The following is a 23830-nucleotide window of genomic DNA, read 5'->3' as shown; positions in this document are numbered from 1 at the left end:
GTCGGCCTCTGCTGCTGGGAGAGCTGTGTGCAGGCTGGGCCCCGTCCGGCTCCTGGGTGAAGGTGTGGGCGTTGTGAGCAGTGGGCAACGTTGAGAAAATGCAGAGCAAAAGGAAACTCTACACAAGTATGTAGGTGGTTTTTTTTTGTTGTTGTTTGTTTTTAAACAAAACCAAACCCACGAACGATCATTTATTTACTCAATCTACTTTATTGGCCTTAATTTCTGGAGTCACTGAAACTTCCTGAACTACCACATTTTGATGAACACTTCTTTGATTTCTTCCCTTGAAATGTTGCTTATTAAAGTAGCTATATTTTTAAAGCCCACGTGTTAAACTTTTGTTTCTTAAAGCGATGAATGAAACATCAGCTTCTTAATTGTATATTTTGAAATGCCTTAAAATATGTAGTCTTGGAGTGATTTTCCTCTCCTTGAAATTTTCTGTGGCTTTATTTATTTGTTTTTGTATTAACTAAGAATATGCATCCATAGAACTCAAAACTCCAATGCAATAAAACACAATAAAAGCTTGTTTTGAGGATGAGTTGACAAGCCCTCTGGCTCTCTCCAAGCAGATAACACTTCAGCTTCCTTACTAAAGAGCCAGGTTGAGTTTTGCTTTAGCAGTAACATGTTCCAGTTTCATGGCCTAACAGCGCTGTGCACAGCGCTGGCCTTGGAGAGTTGCGGTCACAAATGACTGAAGCTCAGCTGAATGATTTAAGTGCACCTTAAAGGTCGCATGGGCAGGAAAGTTGATTCTATTTAAACGTGATTGGTTTCAGTTGTCATCCTTGCTACACTAATAATCTTTTTTCAGCTAAGAACTTCCCTTCCAGATAGCTGTCTCTTTACGCAAACCAGTGCGTTTCTGTCTGAATTTGCTGTATGTTGCAGTTTGATTTGAAGGAATTGTTGCTGTTTGATGCATCTTTCAAATGCCTCTCTTGTCAAAATTCCATCAGTGCCAGAAAACTTGCTCTGTGCTTTACTGTTAGAGATGACTTGTGTGTGCAGTGACCAGGGCAGTTTAGATTTGTTCTGATGCATTACACAAAACCACTAAATGACAGCTTAAATAATTAAATGCTGATGGGCTGAGCTGATGGCATGTTTGTATGTTGGTGCATTAAATATCGGAAGTCTCTCTTCTGAATGATTCTGTTTCATTCTAGAGAGGGCAGGGCATAGCTTGCTGAGCGCTGGGGAAGCTTCACCAGCAGTGCGAGCTGTGGCAGGTTTGCTGCTGGCCCCTCTCCTTTGGTGTGCAATGCATGGAATCAGAGACTGGGCAGAGCCAACCCATGCCTCTCGTTCTCCCTAACTTCAGCTGCACTGAAGCAATTCTCTGCTCTAGTGCATTTCACTACCTGAACCATGGCTTCTTCTCTAAGCCTTAAGGTCACTGCTTTTTTTTTCCCTTTTTTTTTTTTTTTTTTCTCTCCTGACCCTATTTCAGAGTGATTGCTTGCTTTCTTGTTCCTTTTCCGCTGCTTGTTCTCAGCAGCCTAATTTGCTGGCTTTGGACTTCAGCGCATGGCTTTGTTGGTTCCTGACGTTTTTTGGGCGCTATGCTGCACAGCAGACGTACCTCTCCGTGGAAAGGCATAGTTCCTATTTATCCTGTCACCATGAAGAGTGGGCACTTGTTTGTAATCTGTTCTGCTTTGTGTTTGAACTGCGTGAGAAAAGATCAGCAGCAGCTCTGAGAGCTTCTCGTAGCAAAGTGAGATCGTCAGCCTCAGAGAGGGGAGCGGGTGCAGCCTGTTATCCAGGCGTAATGGAAGAACTGCTGCTCCTGTGCAATAGACTTTCCATCGCCTCTCACTGGTAAGACAAGGCAGACTGGCTGTGTCCCCAGGTGCTGTGCCTGCTCCGTGTCTTTTCCGTTTCATGAGGGTGACGTGAACGGGCTCAGCAGAGCTCTGGTCCCACAGGGGAGGTGTCCTGCCTCTTGTACTCTACTGAAAGGCAAGTGGGTCATTCCAGGCAGCGTTCTCCTACCTGGGTTCTGCTTTTGTGGGAGGCTGGGCAGCCGCAGCTGTGTTAGTACGTGACAAATCCCCTTACGTCCTCTTGCCTAGCTCCAGGTATGTCTTCTGAGCTGTACTGATCGCTGCCATCCTAAGCTAGGGCACAAAGGGTTTGGAAATCCCAGCAGGATGTTTTTCTAGTGTTTTTGTTCAGTGAATTGGCAATTTCCTTTTCAAGACAGGATTTGAAGAGACCGAATTTTCTGTTGTAGTTTATGTGCTTGGCAGAAAGAAATTCTAAAAGAGAATTTTCTGATTCAGTGATCCCGTGGTGAATAAACCTATGGAGTGTTATACTGAAGAACTTTAGAGATTTTTTTTTTGTCACTGTGCTAATATAGTACCTCGTTTAAGCCCTAAACCAGGATCAGACTCTGTGTAGGACAACATGCGGTCCCAGTAGATTTTTTTCCCCATTACAACGACAGGGGCACACAGACATGGATCAGGTTGTAGGATGGAACCTGTTTGTTTCCCTGGGTGTGTCGCTTGCTGTAAGATTTGGAAAGTTCAGAGACTACCTTTCAGAGATTCCAGATAGTTTTGTGGTGTATATTAGCAATATTCCACTGTTTTGTGCTTCATTGAAGGGGAAGATAAAAAAAAAGAACAGGAAAAAGTGAAATGATGCTATTTCTCTTTTAAATAGCACAATTATTTTTTGTTCTGTATTCTTCTGTGTTTCTGTAGACAGTAAAAGTAAAAACAATCCCTTTTCCCAAAACCCAGAAAAAGTTACTCTGAATCTATGCAACAATGACTAGGACTTTAATTTCAGAAGGTGTAGGTTGGAAGCTGGCAGGGTATTTCAGACACCAGCTCTGGAGCTCCTTTTAGCCAGATGTGTGAGGAGAACAGTTACGTCTGACCTGACTTTATTTTTTGATGGACCTTTGTGCATCAAAGGACAAAGCAGAAGGGAAACCATCGTGAGTTAGAATCCATACTTATGATAAATTAGCTTCTCTAATGTTTACATACATTTTTTATGGGTAGGACTGCACAGCACACAGTTGTCCTTGCCGCAGAGATGTGCTCGTTCAGTGCCCAGCTTGCATCCAACCTGTGGGGAGCAGTCCCTCCTCCTTAACAACTATGGGCTGTTTTTTCTGAAAGAGGCTTTTGGCTCTTAACGGTTCAAGATCTGGGTATCAGCTGTGTGGGAATTTGGGAACCAATCAGGTAGAATGTGGCAAAAATACAATAGCAACAAAAGAGTTGTCTTAGCAGCTGCACTGCCTGAGGTTTTGTTTGGGGACTGGGAGCCTCTTGTGAAGAAGAATGTGTGCTGATGGGAGGTGGAAGAGGGGAGGCATGGCTGGTGTTCGTGTAAAAAGAAAAAGTTGAAAACCAACTTCTGTTCATTTGTCTTTTTTCTTCTAGATTTTTATTCGTAACACTCTCAGAGAGGGGGAAATCAAAGTTTAATTGTGAAATGATCCCAAAAGCAGTGTGCAGTAATGCAGCTAGTGGGAGCTGGGGCTTGCAGCCTTGTAGAGGTATTCTCCTGCCAGGTGCACCCCGTCCTTGACAAACACACGATTGGATGGGTTGGCATTAATTGGCCTAAATGACTGAAAGGAGAAGGCAGCTGCTTCCTGTTGAGAACAGGTGTTTATTAGAAACTTGTCTTATAGAGAAAACGAGAAATTTGGGAGTAGGTGACATGCTGGATTTAGAGCATTTGGTTGTTACCTCAGGAAGCTTAAGTTAAAACCCTGAACTAGGTCACAAAGGAAAATGGGATTGATAGTGATGTACAGTGAAAAACTGGAGCAGCGCCTTTCCTGTTTGCCAAGTATGTCAATGTGCATTGTCTGTGTGCTTTGTTTTGTGTCACACAACTTAAGGTATTTTGTGAAGTTCAATGATAGAGAAAGTTGCATATTTCTTACGACACTTGTGTATGGCTCAGTTTATGCGTGTGTGTATATATCTTTATGAAGTACATACAAATATGTAGGAATATGTTTGTGGACTTTTGTGCATTCCATGGTAAATAAAAATAATAGGTAACTATTTTTTCTTATTTCTAATCTTGCTATTAAATCAAAATCTGTAGACAGTCTTATTTTAATGTGGACACTGCTTAGGACTGAAATCTATTTTTTTAGGTAGGAGTGATGAAATTAAAGACATTGTCAAAGGTATCTCTGTTATTTTGTTAATACACTTAAGTTTGTCACTTTTAGAAATGGAAGTCTGTGTTGTAGGAAATAAAGGTGAAAGAAATGGCCCTACTAATTAAAGAAACCTAAACTGTAACATTGACATTTTTAAAACGCTAGGGTTAATGAAAGGTAATACATTACTTCTGGGTAATCTTACAAACTGGAATATTAAAGAGCTACTTGGGTACACATCTTTACTAAATGAAATGATAAAAGTAAGCAATTGCCATGTTGGTCTGGCAGACTGTTTTTTCACTGATAATTTATTTCTTTCTTATCTTTTTAATGTTTTGCTATTAAAATAACTTCTGCTTAGAATGGGCAATGTAAAATATTAGAGCAATGAGGAGTTCATCTTGCTTTCTGCAGATTCTTTTGTAGTACTTGCTTAGAATAGTAGCTATCTGGGTACACATGAGAATACTTTGGGGCTGCTGTTAATATTACACTGAACTGAGGCTGAGCAGTCACAATTTCAAATACTTCAAACCTGCTTTTTTTTTTTTTTTTTCCTCCCCCCTGAGAAAATATGTTAAAATGCTGTGAAACCACTAGTACAAGTCAGTCTGTGAATTGGGTAGATTGTCTGCCTCTTACTCAAGCAGGATTTTTATTTATTTATTTATTTTTACAGCTTTTTGATTTCTTGAACTCTGTAGCATTTGCTATAATTAAATAAGCTGCAATACAGAGAAATAGATGATGTCTTAGTTTTATATCAAATGCCAATTTGATGTTCCATCAATTCTTAATTTTCAGCATAGTGGCAGGTGTATTTTTATAGCCAGAGTTTTGGATGACATCTGTGAACTAGTCTGGGCATTGCTGTTAGACGTTGTCTGTCTCATGTGATTTTGTCCAACTATGATATTGAAATAGATGCAGAATATGTGTATTATTCAAGACAGGAGAGATGAAACTACATTTCTTGAAGTTTTTCCAGTTTTTTTTCCAGGTCAGTGGAGGATATTGTGCTATTTTTAGTATATTTTAAAAGTCACTTAAAAGAATTTGATTTCAGAATTGGGATGAAGAGGACCAGGGCCACCTGGAAAATATTGGCAAGATTCAAGCTGTTAATTGGTGTAGCACTGCTGTAAAAGCTTGCAGTTCACTCTTCAACTCTGTAGTTTGACTCAACCACGTTCAGTTTTACAGAATCTTTCCATTAATATAAATCCATCTGCATAAAACAGTATTTAGTAGTCTGGATTTTTTTTAGAAGGTAGTGGTTAGGTTGTTTTAATTCCCCAGATAGAAAACAAAAACCGATCTGATTTAGGGTTAAACCTCCAGAAAATGGTGAGCCATATTTCAGTAAAATACGTGTATTTGGGTACCTGTGTTCTGCAATCAGGCTGTTATCTCTAACAATATTCTTGTTCATCTTGTGGATACAGAATCAGGTCCTTTGAAGTCTTATTAAAATAAGAAAAATATCTATGGATATCTATATATTCATTAGAGGAGGAACAGCACCACAACAAGAGATAGAGGTGGGGAGGAGTTTTTCCTGAAGATAATCCAGGTAATTTGTTAGAAATCTGCGTGGGATTTTCTTCTCATTGCAGAATATGAATTTCACCAAAAAAAAAAAAAAGGCTAACAATCCACTGAAGGGCAATAATGCATTTAACGAGAGATTTCTGAGCTCTGGTCTATTTTTCCTTACTGTCTCTCCCAGCAGTCAGCCTCCTAAACTGTTTATCATGCTGGCTGCACTCTGCTACTCTCCTTCATACTATATTAGTGTCTTGGCAGACCAGATTCTGTTAGGCTTTGCTGTCCTTCTCAATTTATTTTTTAGGTTTGAGCCCTCTCAAGAAATTGCTGCTATTCTTGGAGAGGTTCCATTGCTCCAAAATCTGGGTTCGTATATGTAGTTATAAAAATAAACAAATACTTGGAGTATCCAAATCAGTGGAGAAAATGATGTTTCTTTGCTTAAATACATGGCAATCAGCATTTGGTTTGTCTATTAGATAGCTGTGGCTTATTCTCATGTATTTTAGAGAATATATCTATGTACTCTGACGACAGAAGTTATATTCTGACTTTCTCAAGGCCTGTACAGTGAAACTAAGCTCTCGGTATTTTTTATCTGCTCCAATTATAAATCAGGTTGTTAAATGAAAATAGTCCGATCACTTGTGCAGTCAGAGCGATGCTGTGCCAGTTTTTCACCTCATCTCTTGGCCTCTGTTCGTCCACAACTCTGGAATTCGTTTTGTCAGAGCAACTTGAAGTAAAGCACTTCGGCATATGTTGTCACTGGAAGCTAACAGGGAAATCGCTCTGCATGCTTAAAAAGTAGAAAGCTTTTTCTGTACGTGTGTCAGTGTTTTCCTTGGATTTAATAGTAGGGTTTTCCTCTACCTCATGGCTCTGTGTGCTTGCTGCTCTGATTCACAACGTTGGCGTTTGGGGGCTGCCCAGTTTTATCCCCCATGCGAGGTGGCTGAGAGGCTGGCCGTGCTGTGGGCACCTTCCCTGTGTGGGGCCTCGACTTCTCATCTTGTTGGCACTGCCTTTGTGCCACTGCTTCCAAAGTCACTATGAATGAGAATTCAAAACCTGTGACTAAGCTTGAGTGATAGAAAAATAGCTGTGGTGGAAAACGGAGGCGTTTTCAAGAACTTCATGTTAAACGTATGCAAATTGATTTTCATCTTCTGGAGTCCATTGATTTTTTTTATTTTTTTTTTTCAAGTAGGGTTGCTTGTGGCTTGTGGCAGTGTGTCGTGTGGCCAGAAGTGACAAATTTTCAAGTGAATGCTTATACAAGAGTCAAAAATAGATTGTTCCCATTGAGAAAATGATTATGGATGAAATTTTCCATGCAACAAGGTTCTGATCATGCAAGCTCCATTGATCCCGTATAATAGTGTCTGAAAAAAATAGCACTGACTGAATTGGAATCAAATTTCTACACTTTGGTATGCATAATTAACCCCAGAAAGATGAGCTAGAGCTTCCTCTGGAGGAAGGTAAGCGGTCACAGGGAATTTCAGGCTGCATACACACTGGCATGCAGAAAGGCAGTTCTTGGGCTATTTACACCGAGGACATGCTGCAGCATTAAGTGCAGGAAAGAAAGAATTCTCTGGTTGCTGTGCTTGCCAGGATATGGCTGGAGTAGCAGCTGCTATTTTGTGATGCGGATATATTGGAGAAGTTCTGGAGGAGGGAAGTCTTGCAAATGTGACACGTGAGGAATGCTGGAATAACTTGCTTGAGTCAGAGAAGAGAAGCTTGGGGTAGATGTTTGTAAAAGGTGAGCAGAAAGGAAGGGATTAGCTCTCTTCCCTCTGAGCACGGCAGGAAGTAGTCTAAGTAGAATCAAGAGAAAAATAATTTGGACGTTTAGAAAAACTTTCTAACGATAAGGATAAGTCAGTACTAAAATAGATCACCTAAGAAGATTGCAGACTCCTGTCACTGGAATTATTAAGAACAGATTAGACAAATAACTGGCAAGAAAGGTGTCAGTGTGCTTGGTCCTGCCTTGGGATAGGGCGTGTTAAAACTGATGTCAGTGCAAGGGTTTGGGGGGAAAAAGTCATGGACCACCTAAGGGAGTAGAAGAAAACTCTCAGGTGGCCTCAGATGGTATTTCTGTAGTCATTTTAATTTAAAATTAACGTTCCTATGTTGTCTTCATTTTCCCCACTTCATGTGTCTTCCAGATCTTCACGGGACCGTGCCCATTTCTAGCCCCTTTATAGATCCCTTGTAATGGCTTATGGTCACACACCGTGATGCCCTATTGTAAATGAGCTGCCTACATTCCATGGATATTATGCAGCAGAGGGAAGAGATTCACTTTATTTATTTACGTGTTTATGTAAGTGAAAATACATTACCCGAGTAAGATGCCTGGTACGCTTGTAATTTGAGAGCAATGTCTACTTTTTAATGCAGTAGTCTTTCAGTAGTTCTTGGAATCGCTACAAAAGTGGAATATGGAATAGCAGCCATTTTCAGCCACAGTAAATGAGGAAAGAAAACACCTGCTGAAGTTTATGTTCTTCACTGCTCGAAGATGATATATCACTGCAATCTTTAATAAAAAAAAAAAAGTAGAAAATTGTCCTTGAAATACCGAATATTCTGTATGGGCAAAAAAGGCTGATGTGTCACTTTCATTTTACTTTTGTGTTTCTTAAATTGTTTTGGAGCTTGTTTTTCCTTAAAATAAATTAGAAGGGGGAACTGAAAACTTGAATTAAGTAGTAGGGATGTTTTACAAAAAAAGAACTGTTACTTTTGTCAATGAGTGAAGTTGAACCTACTTAAGAACATGTTTTTAATTAGTATGTGACAAGTTGTGAATGTTCTTACTGCTTCTAAATATACATTTCTCTATTAATGCAGAGCAGTGTGTAACAAGTAGAGGAGTGTGACTGGCATACACAAATGCTGTCTTAATGTATTAAATATTTATTCTTCTTGATCAGTCACTGAAGGAAAAATAGAGCTCTGGTATATTCAGTGTCTTCTGTTTTAATATCCATTATGAAAAAATTAGCTGACAGCAAGGTTCTACAAGAAATGTAAAAATGCAGGAAAATTAAATGCAAGTTCTTAGGATTTTCATCAGGTACTAACCAATACTTTTTGCCTGGAAAGTAAGGCTTTTTTTTTTTTTTTTTTTTTTTTTTTTTTTTTTAATTTGTATACTTTACAAGTTTCTGGGGGGGGAAAAATCCTTTTATTTCCTTAAGTGTGAGTGGGTCCTGCAGGCACCTGGGGCTGTCTCTCCCATGTAGCAGTGGTTTGTATGCCTTAGCTGCTAAGTGTTCAGTTCAGGCCTTCCAAAGTTATACGTGTGTCCCTTGTGGTGCCTCCGTTTACTGTCCACAAAGTAGTTGCTGCTTCCTGTCATGGCTGAGAAATGGCCTCTTGATCTCTTTATTTCCTTCTGGTAACATAGTGAGCACTGATTCTGGCTTGTCCTGTATGGTGGTTCAAAACTTCCCTTCTTTCTTAATTAAATGTTGATCTCTTGAAGAGTTTTTGCTGTGTAAAGGCTGGGCACAAGATCACAAGCTGAAAATGCTGCCCTTGTGTTTATGGAGGATCTGATCTTACAACTTTGAAGTGCAGTTATTGTTTTTCTGTTTTAAATAAAACCATCTTTCATAAAAAGATGGAGAAAAGAAATGGAGCAGCAATAAAGAGAATAGTCCTTGGCTGGTAGACCAATATTGGTATTGAGCTGAATCTGTATGCTTGGTATAGCAAAATCTGTATGCTCTGTCTCTGATATTCAGGTATATCTGAAGTAGGAGTTACAAAATAATCCAGCATACCATGAAACTCAATAGAAATGTGACTAATTAATGTAGAGATAAATGAACCATTCTATAACTCCTTTGATTTACGTGAGTATTTGTAGCATTATGAATACGCCTTATGGCTTCTCCCCCAGTAAGCCTGGGTTACAGCTCAGACCTCTGTCTGTCCACCTACCAGCAGCTTTGTAGGTCTCCATGTGCCAGGCACTTTGAAATGCGGTGTTTCGGGGCAGGGCATTGTCACTAAATTGAGCCTCTGCAGGCCCGTAAGTGGATCTCTAGTGTTGCCCTCTTTGACTTTTTATTGCTTTTTGTTTCTTCTTTCTCTCTGAAGCACTGTTCCTCTGCTGGCAGGAAATACCTGATGACTTCTCAGGTTTAAATCAGCGCTCCTTTCTGGAAAAGCTGACAATATCATTCCTTTGCAATAAGATTACAGGAGATGACATGATTGCATTTTTCACACATCTATAAATATTACAGTCAGAAAGGGCCATTTTAATAATCTATTCTGACATCTTATGTATTGCAGGCCGTAGATTTCATCTCCTCCTTCCCCTTCATCTCATTCTCCTTCGTTTTACTCTAATAATTTCTGAATGAAGTAGAACATACTCTTCTTTTTCCTTTTCTTGAACTGCATTGGTCTTGATTTAAGATCACTGCAGTGGTAAATATAAATGTTACCGATGTGAATTGTAACGCAATTATATTTACCATTGCATTGTAGCAGTGCTAATGTTCCAGGGGAATACAGATTTCCCTTTGCTTTGCTTTTGAGTGCCCTGTGTTGACTTCAGCCTCTAGCCCTCGAGTTGCTGGTGTGCTTCTGTCCACTGGATGAACCAACCTGTGGTGCCATGCGTCTCTTGTGCAGGTTGCTGCTGCTGAGCTTGATGATACGGAATATTGTCCTCAATTTGGTAAAAGGTTGTGTGAAAGTAATGCTGCTTATCCATGTACTGTTTACAGGATTTGGGAATTGGTAACACTTGGAAAGAAAAAATGATACAGAAAAGTTGTTGGTATATCTCAGGAAACTTAAAGAAAGGGCAAGACAGAGGAGAATTACTTTATTGTAAATAGAACAGCCTCTTTAGCTCACTGCTTTCCACGGCCATTACTACAAAACAATGTCATGCTCTTATTTATTCTTTATTTTTAGCACAGTGCAATAGCTGCTTCAAAGGTTATCTACTCCTCTGAAAAACTATTTATCAAAAAGTATCAGCCCAGGTGAAAAGGGAAATGGTTTGCGCTTTGCTAGTGCCAAAGGACTGATCTAATAAAAACAATTCTTTGTCACCTCTGTTACATTGTAGAGCTAACAGGAAGCCAGCAGTCATGCCTGTGAAAGCATACTATTTTATACTACTTTACTGCAGTAAAGCAAATGTTTTGTGGCTCGCTGTGTAAGGAGAGACCATCTGTATCTAAACCATATGACAGCACTAAAATTATTTTGATTGGCACTTCATGCGGTACTGCCTTTTTTCCCACAAAAATGCATGCACACACTCGAGCGTAGGATCTCATCCTATAATTAGGTTCTACTAAGGGCTAAGCATCAACAACAGTAGCTTGATTTCAAAATCTGTGACGCGTGACTTAGTATCAACCTATGACTTGTTGTCTGTGTTCTCCATTGTCCAGGTTACCCGCCCTGCCTCCTCATGCGTTGCTTTGCATATCCCCTGCCCAGCATTTGTACAGCACTTGCCAGAAACCATCGCTTTTTGGGAGCATTGAACGGTGGCACTCAGACGAGCTCAGTGCATTAGGTTTTACTAGGGAAACTTTCTCTTGTCTGGCAATTGACTGAAGTATATTTAGTTTTTTTTTTTTTTTTTTTTTTCCCCAGCCTGTTCACAAACAGCTAGCTGTTTGTCTGCTGCTTTTTGTTCAGAAACATAAAATATCTTACTGATACTGCTTTTATGCCTTGAAAATGTTTCAAAGTACACTTATTTGGACAGCTCCCCATAGTACAGAGCTTTATCCTATTTTAAGGGATTTTTATCCCATCAAAAGGAAGTGTAGTGGGAAAAAAGGTTTTCACTGAAAACCACCAGGGGCTAGAACAGAATGGCTCACAGTGTGCCTAGCCAAGTGGAGCTTGGTTTTCCAGGGCAGGTAAAGGAGCTCGTTCAAAAACCTGAAAGTTTACATGTCCTGTCTTGTAAGTTCCTCTTTCTTGCTCCCTTGTTGTTATTTCTTTCAATGTATTTACAGTTTTGTGTTTGGAATGATAACCCTCTGTTAATAAGTATGCAGTTAGTGTTTGATATGGGTGAATTCAAATGTAAATAAGTAATTTTCTTTAGGTGTGGAAGGGAATATTTTTAAACTTTATGTATAGAGCTTCAAAGATAGTAAGATAGCAGATACTGAATTCCTTTTCAGCTGAATTCCTGGTAAGAAAAATTGGCTGTCACTTGGTCAGTTTGATTAACATTGCCTCTAAGCAACTTAAGTCCTGTCATTTTGTAAAGAAATAGATCAGTTTGTTTGCTGTTATTCAGTGATACCTCTTCTTCAGCGTTATCCTTCCACACTGCAGTGAAAGAAAGGAGTGTTTCCGAGTATGTATTTGCATCACTGGTCATCGTTGTAACGTTTTAAAGAGTAGGATGGTCAGTTTTCCCAGTGATGTAGGGTTACCAGAGGTGTGCTAAGGCCTGAACTTTAGAACATAATCAAGACGAATGCAGAAAATGGGGCTAATAGTGAAGTTACAGTGTGCCAAAAATACTAAGCTATTTCAGAAGGCTTTTATGGTAATAGATTATCAAATTTCATCTGCTATTTTAGCACTGTATAGATTAATGTGAGGTAATGTATGTGAAAAGGGTGTGTGTAGGGAGGGGGGTCAAAGTTCTACACACATAGCAATGAACCTTGAACTCTGTTATCACTCAGAGTTACAACAGCTAGTTGTGTTTAAAAATGTCAGCACAGTAGTTGTTGAAAGAGCAAATAAAATGTTAGGGTTGGAATAGAAAAGAAGCAGAAATCATTATTTTGCCACTGTACAGATTTATGGTTCCCTTGCATCTTGAACACAATATGCTGATCTTTGTGTTGATCCTCAGAAAGCATATAGGAGAGTAGAAAGATTTATTAAATAAAGGGAGTAGGGATGATCAAAGTTAGTTACTCCACACAAGAAGCAGCTAACTGAACAAGGACTTCTCAGGACAGCAGAGAGAAGGGAGAGATGCAATGCAATTCGCTGTTTTGGGTGGGATAGAGCATGTCAACAGCGTACTGTGGTTCACCATCTCTCTGAACACCAGACGAAGGACATCAAATGAAATTGTCAGAAGGCTTGGGTAAAAACAGTTGAGATCCCACAAGAATTAATTCCACATGTTAGATTGTTCCGCAAGTTAGAAGTTCTACATTCCAATTGTTTTCAAGAGTTTACATGGGCACATTCCTAGGAGAAGCATTAACCCCAAACCAGTATGAAGGCACAGCATCTGCTTGAGAATGTCCCTGGGCTGCAAGACACCGCAGGCGGTGCGATGCTGTGGGCAGTCCCCGGAGGTATTGAAGCTCTCCTACACGTCTGCTGTAGACCACTGTTGGAGGCAGGATGCTGGGCTACGTTAATGTTTTGGTCTGACATTGTACAGCTGCTCATAGTGTGCAAAAAAGCACATAGACACAAAGTAGTGCTTTAAAAAGAAATATTAAACAAAACATCACAAAAATACCTTTACATTTGCATGGATCCGTTTCAACTGTAGGATAACCTAGGTTATATGTAATATCTGTGTTACTGGTCAAGAAAAAAAAAATGTCCCGTGATTGATGATTAGGGGAGGAAAACAATGATACCGAATAATTAGAATTCTACTTTCTATAAGCAAAAATAAAAAATAGTGACAAATATAAAAATAGATTTAACGCTTTCCTCTGTCCACAATTTTCTTTCTGTCCAGAAAGAATCTGTTAGCATCTTGATGATGTCTGTTTTATTTGCTTAAGAAATGTCTGTGCTATATTACAGCGTTGTGTTTTTTTTTCTCTTCTAGGTTAACAGAACCTTCTGGATATTTAACAGATGGACCAATAAATTATAAATATAAAACTAAATGTACATGGTTAATTGAAGGATAGTAAGTATTCATTTTCAAAGATTAAATTTTCTGACAGTTTGGTATTGTGTATTTTAGAGATCTAAAGAATTCGAGTTTAAATTGCATCTGGATACAATGTAAACAGTTTTTTTTTTTTTTAACTTAAATGTTATAAAGATTAAAAAAAAAAAAAAAAGGGATTTTCAGGATTGCTTAGAGCTGGCCAAATTACATTGCCATTCTAATTGCTGGCAAAAGTTACAGTGATATTGGAATTTGGCCAGTGCTGCAGGCTCTCAGAATCTGATGATAAATTTGCTGCCTGTTTGAGTACCTTAATGCAAGTCCCAGAAGTGGTTACAGGATCCTGTGATTTAACTCATTATCTTACTCTCCAGTGATAAATCAGGAATGGCTTCAAGTATAGAATGCTTCCAGTCTACTAATTTTTTGGTTGTATGTTGCTTGGAAGTTAGTTTCCATAAACTATTTTCATTTGTATTCCAGTTTTCCTTACGTACTTTGTTTTAAAATCATATTTTGTCCATAGTTTATACAGCTTAGATGTTTCATGTGTCTGTTGTAAATTTTCCAGTTTATGCAGCATAGAAACACAGACATGCATGTAACGAGACACGCAGTGGTATGACTAACTGCTAAGTGCACAACATTGTTAAATTTCAGTGGGACTTTTTTTCCCCAGGCTGTTGATCAGAATTTTGCTGAAGAATCCATCTAGCTCTGAGTTCCACTAAGGCTGCAAAAGAAAATTACTCCCGTTCTTTATATATCCATATTGTCGTTATCTCATTACACATCTCATTAGACTTCTATTTTTACCCAAACTAGTAGAGGAATAGCTGCTCTGAACTACAATACACTGAAGTGGAAGTGTGCCTCAGGACTGTATACAAACGCTGCTTTGAAGTTGATCTTAGCTCTGTTCCTCCTCTTTGCAGGAGATGGGAGAGTGATTAGCTGGAGGAAACAATATGTTGTACTGTGTGTGGGACAGTAATGCAACCCAGTAACATAGTGCAAAATGTCAATGCATGAGAAACTCACATATGTATAAAATGATCTTTCTTAAAAAATGGACAAAACCAAAGCTCTCACTTTGGTTCTCTCAAAGTGCTCTCTCTTGCTTGTTCTCTCTCAAAAAGTTTTCCAGTGGTGAACTGCACTTGAGGCTGTCAGTAGGAAAGCAGAACATTTACAGTCTCTATCCAGATATCTCCCAACACCTGGTGAAAACTGACCCCCAGGTGTGATGGGAAACTGCTAATTCTAGAAAACAGGGGAGGTGCTGCACTGTATCCTGTAATGGCTGCAAGTGGATACTCCAGAAGACTCTAAAGATTTAGTTGTAAAGACAGTTTTATTGGAAGAGAGTGTTCTTCTTGATTTTGATTTTGATTTTTTCTTTTTATTTTAAGTTCCTGTAAGACAGGGTGATGTCAAACTCCCCGAAGGGGTGCCACAGAGTTGTGCCTTGAAACAGTAACAAGCATGAGAATACACATTTTGAAATGTATTTAGAAATATTTCATACTTAACTAATAATATAAGCCTTGAAATTGGGTAAAATATGAAAAACAAACCACCACCTCTACCCTCTTGCCTTTCATCATTAATATTATTTGGTATTTTAAATTTGTGTATTAAAATTTTTACTTTCAGTCACTGATACAATACTGAAATGAGGGTTTATAGGGAATTTTCTCTTGAAGATTCTTTAAACCTGATAGTCCTGACATTGTAAAATAAAAGTAATATAATAAAATGAGATATTTTAATGGCTTTAAATTACAGGTTCTGAACACTGGTTAAAAGCCTCATGAACTTAAGTATCCTGTTAACTTCAGAGATTATTAGACTTGGTCTGCAGATCTTGTTATAAGAGTATTCTAAGATAAAAATGAAATGTTTGCTTGCCCTAAATTTTGTTCTTTAACTGAAATGTTTTGTTAGTGCTCTGTTTTAATCAAGTCGTGCTCGCATGATCAGTTTTGTTGTAAGTTCTGTATTTTATGAGTTCAGTACTTCTGCAAATAATTTTTTATGCCAATGTTGTTGTTGTTCTTTTTTTTTTTTTTTTCCAGTCCTAATGCAATACTGAGATTGAGGTTTAATCACTTTGCCACAGAATGTAGTTGGGACCATATGTATGTATATGATGGAGATTCAATATATGCACCTTTAATAGCTGTATTTAGGTGAGTGTATTTATTAGCCTTTCGATCCAAATAATCATATAGACATTGTTAGTTTCAGGGGAAAAGTAACATCAGAGGCTTTAATTTCTTAGATAGTTTTTTTTTCTCTCTCTTTTTTTTTTCCTATTAATATCCCGGGGACATGAAAGAAAAGTTATACTTGCAAAAATTGCTGTATAAATTTGCAAATGCTTTGGTTTGGGGATCATAGCATAAATTCCTTACATGGTTTGTAATCCATGCAATGTCAGCATTAAGTGTTAATACTCATAGATATACAATCAGAAATGTACTTACCAGCAGACTTCCAATAGTGACCCTGACATTTTAATGTGCATGAAATGTGGCGCTGGCCACTAGTGTCAGTATCTTTAAGGGAGAATTGTAATTTGTGACTCAGGCAGTATTGCATTATTTGTAAATTATAAAGAATAGCTACTAAATGACTTCTAAATTTATGTGCGAAGGGAATTTGATACGAAGGCTACTTTAAGTACTTTTTTTTTTAGTGCTTCTTTAGATTGCTAAATTGGGCAACATCGCCTGAGTTGTAGGTGAAATTACCAACTTCTTAAAAGTCCTGGAATTTGCTGTCAGCTGCAAGGATGGGATTTCTTTGCTTTTTGTTATGTTTTTGTTAGCTGCTAAGAATTGTAACTCAACTGAATCTGTATTCAAATTAATGTTATCTAGAATCCTTGTAATTCTTTGTAGCAAGTAGTTTGTAGTTTAGAAATAAACATAAAACCAACAACAGTAAACAGTGAACTTAACTAATACTGTTATTTGTTATAAACCAGTTATTTGCCTTTCAAATGATGATAAACAGTTGAGGTAAAGTATTAGATCCAGGCACAACATTTCCTATGTGTCTAAGAGACAAAAAGCAGGCCGTATGAATTTCAACTTGTTTCCTCCATTCCTGGACTTCAGTGGAATGTTTCAGTTGGTTTGTTCCTACCCTTCCGCTAATATTTTTGGGAAGCATTCCAGAAGGGATATTCTAGGCAAGTGGGCTATAGTTCATTAGAGTTTTATGGGAGGTAATGAAGACTTATATTCTATATTCCATGCTTGGGCAGTTGAAATGAAGGCAAAGGATCCTAATCCTTAGAAATCAGTTAAAGGTTTATCCTTTGAAATACTATTTCTTTTAGCAATGAAATGCAATTTCTGTCCCTTATTGTACACTCCCCCGCAGTGGGGCAGAAATTGTATTTCATTTTATGTTATGAAATATTGATTACGCTACCAAGCTTTAAGAGATACTGAGTGCATAGATGATAATGGTTTCTGCAACAAAGCTCATCTCATCTCTCTTCCCTGCCCAACTATAGCAATCTACATCTTCCCTCCCACTTCTCAATGCGTGTTATGTGACTGCTTGCATTTCCCTGCCCTCCTCTCCCCCCTCCCCAAAATTGCACAAAGTTGTGTTTGTTAAATGCGTCATTCAGGAGCCTGACTTGTAGCATGAATGGAAGGAAAGTTCCTCTTCCCATATTCTTTACTTCAAATTTCTTTTTTTTCCTTTTTTTTCCAATTTATTGATTGTTAATGTTTTCCATAGGATTTCTCTAACTTCTAATTTATACTCACAACGTGGCACTGTTTTATGCAGGTGACCTCTTTTGTTAATGTATTGCTTATTTTTCCTGTGTCAGTCTTTACTGAAAAAGAGAACATTCTTCTGAAGTTCTAAAAAGTATTTTTTTTGATTTTAAATAACGTTTTCATGGAAATTAATTAATTGTATTTTCCAGGTTTGAAGTGTTTTTAATAAGATAACCTTCTAAAAGTGCAAATACTATGTGGAAGTAGAGTTCATGCTGGAAGTCAGTAAGATATAAGCATCTGTCTGAAGGACTTTTTTCAAAATTAATGTTTTAAAAATTACACTGACTGTACATACACCCTCAGAATAATCTGATGTGAAATTTTGCATTAGTGTGTGTGTGGGGAGCTCTTTGTTTTGTTTCCCTGGAAAACCCTGCACTAAATTTCAGAGGCCTGGACAAGTTTTGTACACATTAAAAAAAAAAAAAAAAACAAAAACCAAAAAACAAAACAACAACAACAAAAACCACCAACAACAAAACACCACCACCACCAACAAAACCCTACTGGATTTATGAGTTACCTTGTCTGTATAATTAACAACTGGAATACCTAACTTTTTTTTCCCCAAAGACTGATTTAAAAAACATTATATATTTTTTTGTATTTTCCAGTGGTTTAATAGTCCCTGAAGTGCGTGGAAATGAAACTGTTCCTGAAGTTGTTACTACATCTGGCTATGCACTGCTACACTTTTTTAGTGATGCTGCTTATAATCTGACAGGATTTAACATTTTCTATTCGTAAGTATTTCTTAAAAATGTACTTACTTTGATAATTAGCCTAGCATTCCTTTTAGGAAAATGACAAACCCATGGCAAGTATTTATCTACTGATTTTATTAACTGCATAAGAGTTGTGCTTTGTAGTATGTTTCTAAATCTAAGGTGCTAGAGGTTGTAATTAGTCTTTTAAGACACTAGTTAAAACAAAAACCAACACAGTGAATCATATTGTTCTCTGAGTGCAGCTACATGGACACTCTAAGAGTATATTTGTCCCATGCCATATGGAACTAGAAAGTGTTCCCCTTCCAGTATTTATCCAACACACAAAGTTGTCATATGGAATAGAAGGGAGATTATATCAGCTGTCACATTGATTCCCTTCTCTTTAACTAGAGTCATCTGTTGTTTGATCTTTTTTTTTCTTGTAGAATGTGCTTTTGTGGATTTGGACACCTTCACCAAAGTCGTCTTTTTATTTCTGTGCCAGCCTACAAGGGTTTTATTTCATTCCTTTCCTACCTTTAGGGTACTTCCTTTCCCCTTCTATCATCTATTTTGTTCTACCTTGTACCATCATAATTCGTAACTGGACTGTTTCTTTTTCCTTGATGAAGTCTAATCTGGTACAACTAAGCTTGCTTTCCTGCAGTCTGCTTTTGACTGTCAGCAGCCCTAAAGATGCATCCAACAGACCTGTGCCTCTTCCTTATATGTACCAGCTGTTTTTAATTCCTGTCTTATTTAGAACACACTTGTGCCACATGATGTGGTGCATCATTACACTGGCTGCTGGGTTCAAGAGAGGATTGCTTGGTCCTGTTGCTCTTGTGATAGTTTTCCTGTGATAGCAGATAATGTTCCTTTCTTTTAATCCCTTCAGATTCTGAAATACTGTCTTATGGGATATGATTGTCAGCACTGCACTTCAAATGTGGCAGTACATAAATTTTTGTGTCAGATTCTGTATTCATTTAAAATTCCTATTTACTTTTCTGACCATAGCTTTGTTCTTCTTTAAGTAAAGGGTCTTTAAGTTTTCTATGGGAAGATTGTTTCTATAATTTGCAGCCATTTGGCAGCCTTTTACCAGATAATAGAAGTTTGGGAAACCTCTGTAGGCATGTGGTATTAGAAATGGCAGTCTAGAAGACTGGGTATTTTCAATATTTTTCAGTTGACATCAGTAAAATGAAGTCACCTGGCAGACTTCCTAATGTAATTAGATATTTTTTCAGTTATCCCTGAAGCTTTTATTGCACTTTTGTGTTTGTTTTGAGAGTAAATGGCAGTATGACATGGCATTCTTAAGAAATAAGTGTATGTGCTCGGCATTCTTTATGGCTTGGTAATATGGTGCATGCTTATGTTATTGCATTATTACTTTGTAAGACATAAAATAAGTGAAAAATCTTCCAGTTTTTAATTCCATTACCTGTACAGGGAGATATATAACTTATGAAATTTTATCTGCTGTTCTTTTGTTTCTATTGTTGCAATGAATAATTTTCAAGTTTTTTTTTTTTAAATGAGCCAACAATAACTCTCTTTGTGCTGAAAGAAATACCAAGCTGTGACTGCTTGTTATGGCAGCATTAAATTTTGTTTGTCATTCTGATCTGTTTTACTCTGCTTCTGTTACCCTCTTTCTTCCTTAGTTTGGTACCCTAGTCAGCTTTTTGACTTCATCTTGGCAAGCTATTTGTGTTCTTTTATTTGGGGGAAGACAGAAGTGCAGCATCTGTGACTGAAATGCCATGCCAGCTGCAAACAGTTATTCCTGAACAATGTGTTCCAGAACTTTGTGTTCTTGGAGTCAGGTGACCTACTTCCAACTCTGCCCATCCAGTTTTTATCCTTCCCTTTGTGTCCTTAAAGGAGCCTGTTGGAGAGGGGATGCTTTTGCTTTTAAACTGTCCCTATCTTCATTACTGGAAATATTTAACTATTCACCTTCCCACAGAATGCTGTCCCTGTGAAGTCAACAGGAGAGGTTCCTCCCAGCTGTGTTACGCAGCTCTTAATGCCATTAACAGTGTTAATGCCATGTGTAAACTAGGCAAATGCCCCCAGGATGCTTGCAATTCAGAAGTGGTATTTTCTTTTTGGTTAAAGGCCCACCTTGAACAATTCCTACCTTTCTCAGTTCTTTCTTCCTTCAGTAAGAGCAAGGAATGTTGCAGATGGTGTCCAGCTCTCCCATTTACAGGGAGGAGCCTGTGTTAACATCGCCAGGGATTTGTAGCAACAGTTTATTCTGAGTTTCAACCTAACCCTTCCCTGTGAGTCATCAAAGGAGATTTCAGATCCTTTTTGAATTTCATGAGGCACTTGCTGCCTGAGATGCATACTCTGTGGAATCTCTTGGACCCGCATACATCAATGTCCTTCATTCCTCTTGTCTCCAAGGAGTTGCCTACACTTCTGGAACCAGCTAGCATAGTTTAGCAGAGTCCAATTGCCTGTGATCTCAGTGTTTGGTTGGGTGTATCACAGAAATGCTAAAGCCCCAAGTCGTCACCAATTTCTTCGAGCCTGATCTTTCCCATTCTTGCATCTTTGACTCTGGAGTTAACAAGGCAAGCTTAAGGCGGTTCTGTCACTAAGGATGAGGTGCTTCCTTTACGTAATTTCAGGATATTAACCATCTTGTACTTTTTCCTCAATCAGTTTTTCCTTTATTTTTATTTTCCTTGGATGTTAGACATATTATCTTGCTTTATAGCATGGACCAAAGCCAGTCAGGAAAACCCACTAAGTGTATGTCTGTGATGGAGAGTAGAGACTCAATTCTACTACAGAGATTCTCTTGCTCTGACTCATCATTAACTCCCTGCAGCAGCAGAGCTGAACTGTACTAAAATTCAAGCAACATAGTGACCACTTGTATAAAGGGTTTTGCTCTCAGCAGTTGCCAGTTGGGTGCCTATTCACCCTTCAAAGCTAATTTGTAAGCCCGTTAAGAGTCTGCTTATGGAAAAGTGCTGTTTATGCAATAGGGATTCCAAGATCTTCCTCTAAGTGATATTTGTGAGGGTTACTGCTTGCAGTCACTTACAGTGTGAATGTTCCTGGAAATAAGCTTTTGAAGGGACAGACTGAGGAGTGCTTATACTGGAACTTGGAGGAAGTTAGATACTGATCTGTCCCGGCAGGGTTTGTCCTTCTGCTTAGTGTTAATACATGTTAATGTACAAGACGTTTGAGATACCAACTGCCTCGTGGACTCTGTATGTAAGCCTGGATGAACTCTTTTTCAGTTCACTTGCCTGTAAAATTATTAAAGTTGTGTTGTATCGGTACTTAGAAAATTTTCAGAAAAAACATGCTTTATCTAACAAATACTATTGGAACAGTGTCGGATAAGAATCATTCTCATCAACTCTTGGCTTGTTGTTTCCCTTATTGTACATATTTTTTGCAGAATTAATTCTTGTCCTAATAACTGCTCAGAACATGGAAAGTGTACAACCAGTATGTCCGTTCCAAGCCGGGTATACTGTGAGTGTGACAAGTATTGGAAAGGAGAAGCCTGTGATATTCCGTATTGTAAAGCCAACTGTGGCAGTCCAGATCATGGGTACTGTGATTTGACAGGAGAGAAGCTGTGTGTATGCAATGATAGCTGGCAAGGTAAGGTTTTGTTATTTACAGTCAAGTTCATCTTTTAAAAAAGAATTGCTTGTAATGTATCCTATCTAGTATGCAAGTTAACATCTTTAAAGAATAAGCATGAATGGAAAAAATACTGAGGTAAATTGTCATGTTGACCTAGAGCTGTCCTTTTTAACAAAAGAACGGGCTGACAGCTTTACCTGGTATTTTTTATTTGGAGGTTGTGCAGAAGTATCGGATCAAACCTTTCTTGTAGTGGACATTAATCTTTTTGGATCATAAAATTGAAAAAATAATGGCAGTAAAATTGTGAGCATACTGAGCACTTCTGAAGACTAAGATCCTTCATTGCCTAATTTTCTGTTTGCTTAATTTTTCAATTTCTGTATATATTTGATTCACTTCCCCACCTTTCTGAATTTCAGATCACAGTATTTCATTAATGCTTCATAAAATACATATTTAGTGTCTGGTTTTTAATTATTTTATTTGTATAGTTCCTCAAGAAGACAAGGTAAGCTGTCTTGTTATGAGTGTGACTGTGGATAAGTACTGAATGATGGATGCACTGTAAGAATGTATGCTGTAGTTTTACTCCCAGTAGCCCTACCATACATAATCCTTTCTTATTAAAGGTCATGTATTTAAGCTCTTAAATGTTTAATTCACTTATAATAGTTATACTAGAAGTTTGTATCATTTACTATTCCTATTAGAAGTCTCAATTGCATTAGCTTGCTGTATACTGAAATTGCCCTTCTGCTCTTAAAAGAAATATTAAAGTACCTACAGGTTACTTAGCTGATATGCCGTCTTCCCATTCTTTACATACTCTGCTTTTTTCGTTGCTGTTTCTTTTTACATGTTGAAAGTGTTGTTTTACTCCTATTAGCTGCCACACCCAAAAGACAGCATGAGATTGAATAAATTTCTGTCATTAATAATTGATGGAGTTGTTCATTAAAAGACAGCCAGCGCACCCACAGAAATCCACTGAAGGAAGTGAGTTAGCAATACAGCCATTGAATAGAACCAACCCAGTGACAGAAGTGCTACTGAGTCCTCCAGAATCTCTCATGACTGTAGTGCATAAAAAAAAAAAAAAAATCCTGAAAGATATATCTGTAAAAGGAAATTGTGTATAGAATTTGCAGTAGGAATAGCACCCTTTTACTTGTGCATTGACTCCATGCAATATTCTGACTGTCATGTGTAATACCTTCTTTTCATCTAGAATTTCTGTACATACTAGCTTCCCAGTCTTTCCTACAGCAAGTAGAAATATAGACAAATTGATTTTTTTTCCTCATGTTTTCATGAAACCCACATATTTTTCAATTCATTTTTTAAAATTGTATTCCAGGTGAACTAGTTTATAATAGATTTTCCTTTATTAAAAAAAAGAATTACCAAAGTTTCTTGATGGCCTCTGGGAGAACACTTCCATATGCTATTAATATATATGCATTTATACATACACATGCATACATTACACCTAAATGCTAATTTCTAAACTGTCAGTATCTTCTACACAGGTTATTTGCAATATTGGAACCATAAATGTTTTTACCTATCTTACTGCTCTTGCGGTCTGCCAAAGTTTTTCTTGTTTTTGGTAGTTCAAATTAGTTAGCTAAAGCAGGGTCTTGATTTCTATGTTCCTGAAGAGAATGTTGTTTCTTCTTGTTTCATATGTTGTTGATTAGAGTGTGTTTAGCCCTCTTATAGGAAAAATATTTCATTCAACTGCATTGAGTGATACAATAAATACAATCCTCATTCAAAAAATGAAAAGGTATTTCCTATTATACCATATATGGGGGTTCTTTTTTTTACAATAGCGACATCTTGTGGATACTGTAGGAGGAACATCAGTGAAGAACAGTTAAAACTACACAGAGAAAAGAGAACAGGGTCACCTTTGGAGCAGAGTAGTTGTTTTGAGTAGAAGTCAAGGTCTTTTCTTCATTATATGGAGTGCATTTTGTGGAAGTTGGGTGTTGTAATTGTAAATATTCACAGTTAGGCACTAGTCACACAAATTTAAATGATGCCGTGACAACAAAAG

At 37.8% G+C, this 23830-nt stretch overlaps 1 protein-coding gene across 5 annotated transcripts in view; it reads left to right on the top strand.

The window, feature by feature from the left end:
- The window catches only part of ATRNL1 (attractin like 1), a 492744-nt gene that overhangs the window by 27841 nt on the left and 441073 nt on the right, over positions 1-23830 (top strand). For 4 of the 5 annotated variants that reach the window (XM_035547698.2, XM_035547701.2, XM_035547699.2 and 1 more), the window contains exons 2-5: positions 13545-13628; positions 15692-15805; positions 18037-18165; positions 21572-21780. In XM_035547698.2, the coding sequence (XP_035403591.1) occupies positions 13545-13628; positions 15692-15805; positions 18037-18165; positions 21572-21780 (536 nt within the window). Of the gene's footprint in view, positions 1-13544; positions 13629-15691; positions 15806-18036; positions 18166-21169; positions 21378-21571; positions 21781-23830 lie in introns of those variants that run through there. The other variant, XM_050711915.1, reaches the window with a different exon arrangement.

Source organism: Cygnus atratus, chromosome 7 (assembly GCF_013377495.2).
Source record: "Cygnus atratus isolate AKBS03 ecotype Queensland, Australia chromosome 7, CAtr_DNAZoo_HiC_assembly, whole genome shotgun sequence".
Classification (NCBI taxonomy): Eukaryota; Metazoa; Chordata; class Aves; order Anseriformes; family Anatidae; genus Cygnus; species Cygnus atratus.
Note: the sequence above shows the minus strand (reverse complement) of the source record. Positions and strands in the feature narration are given on the sequence as shown.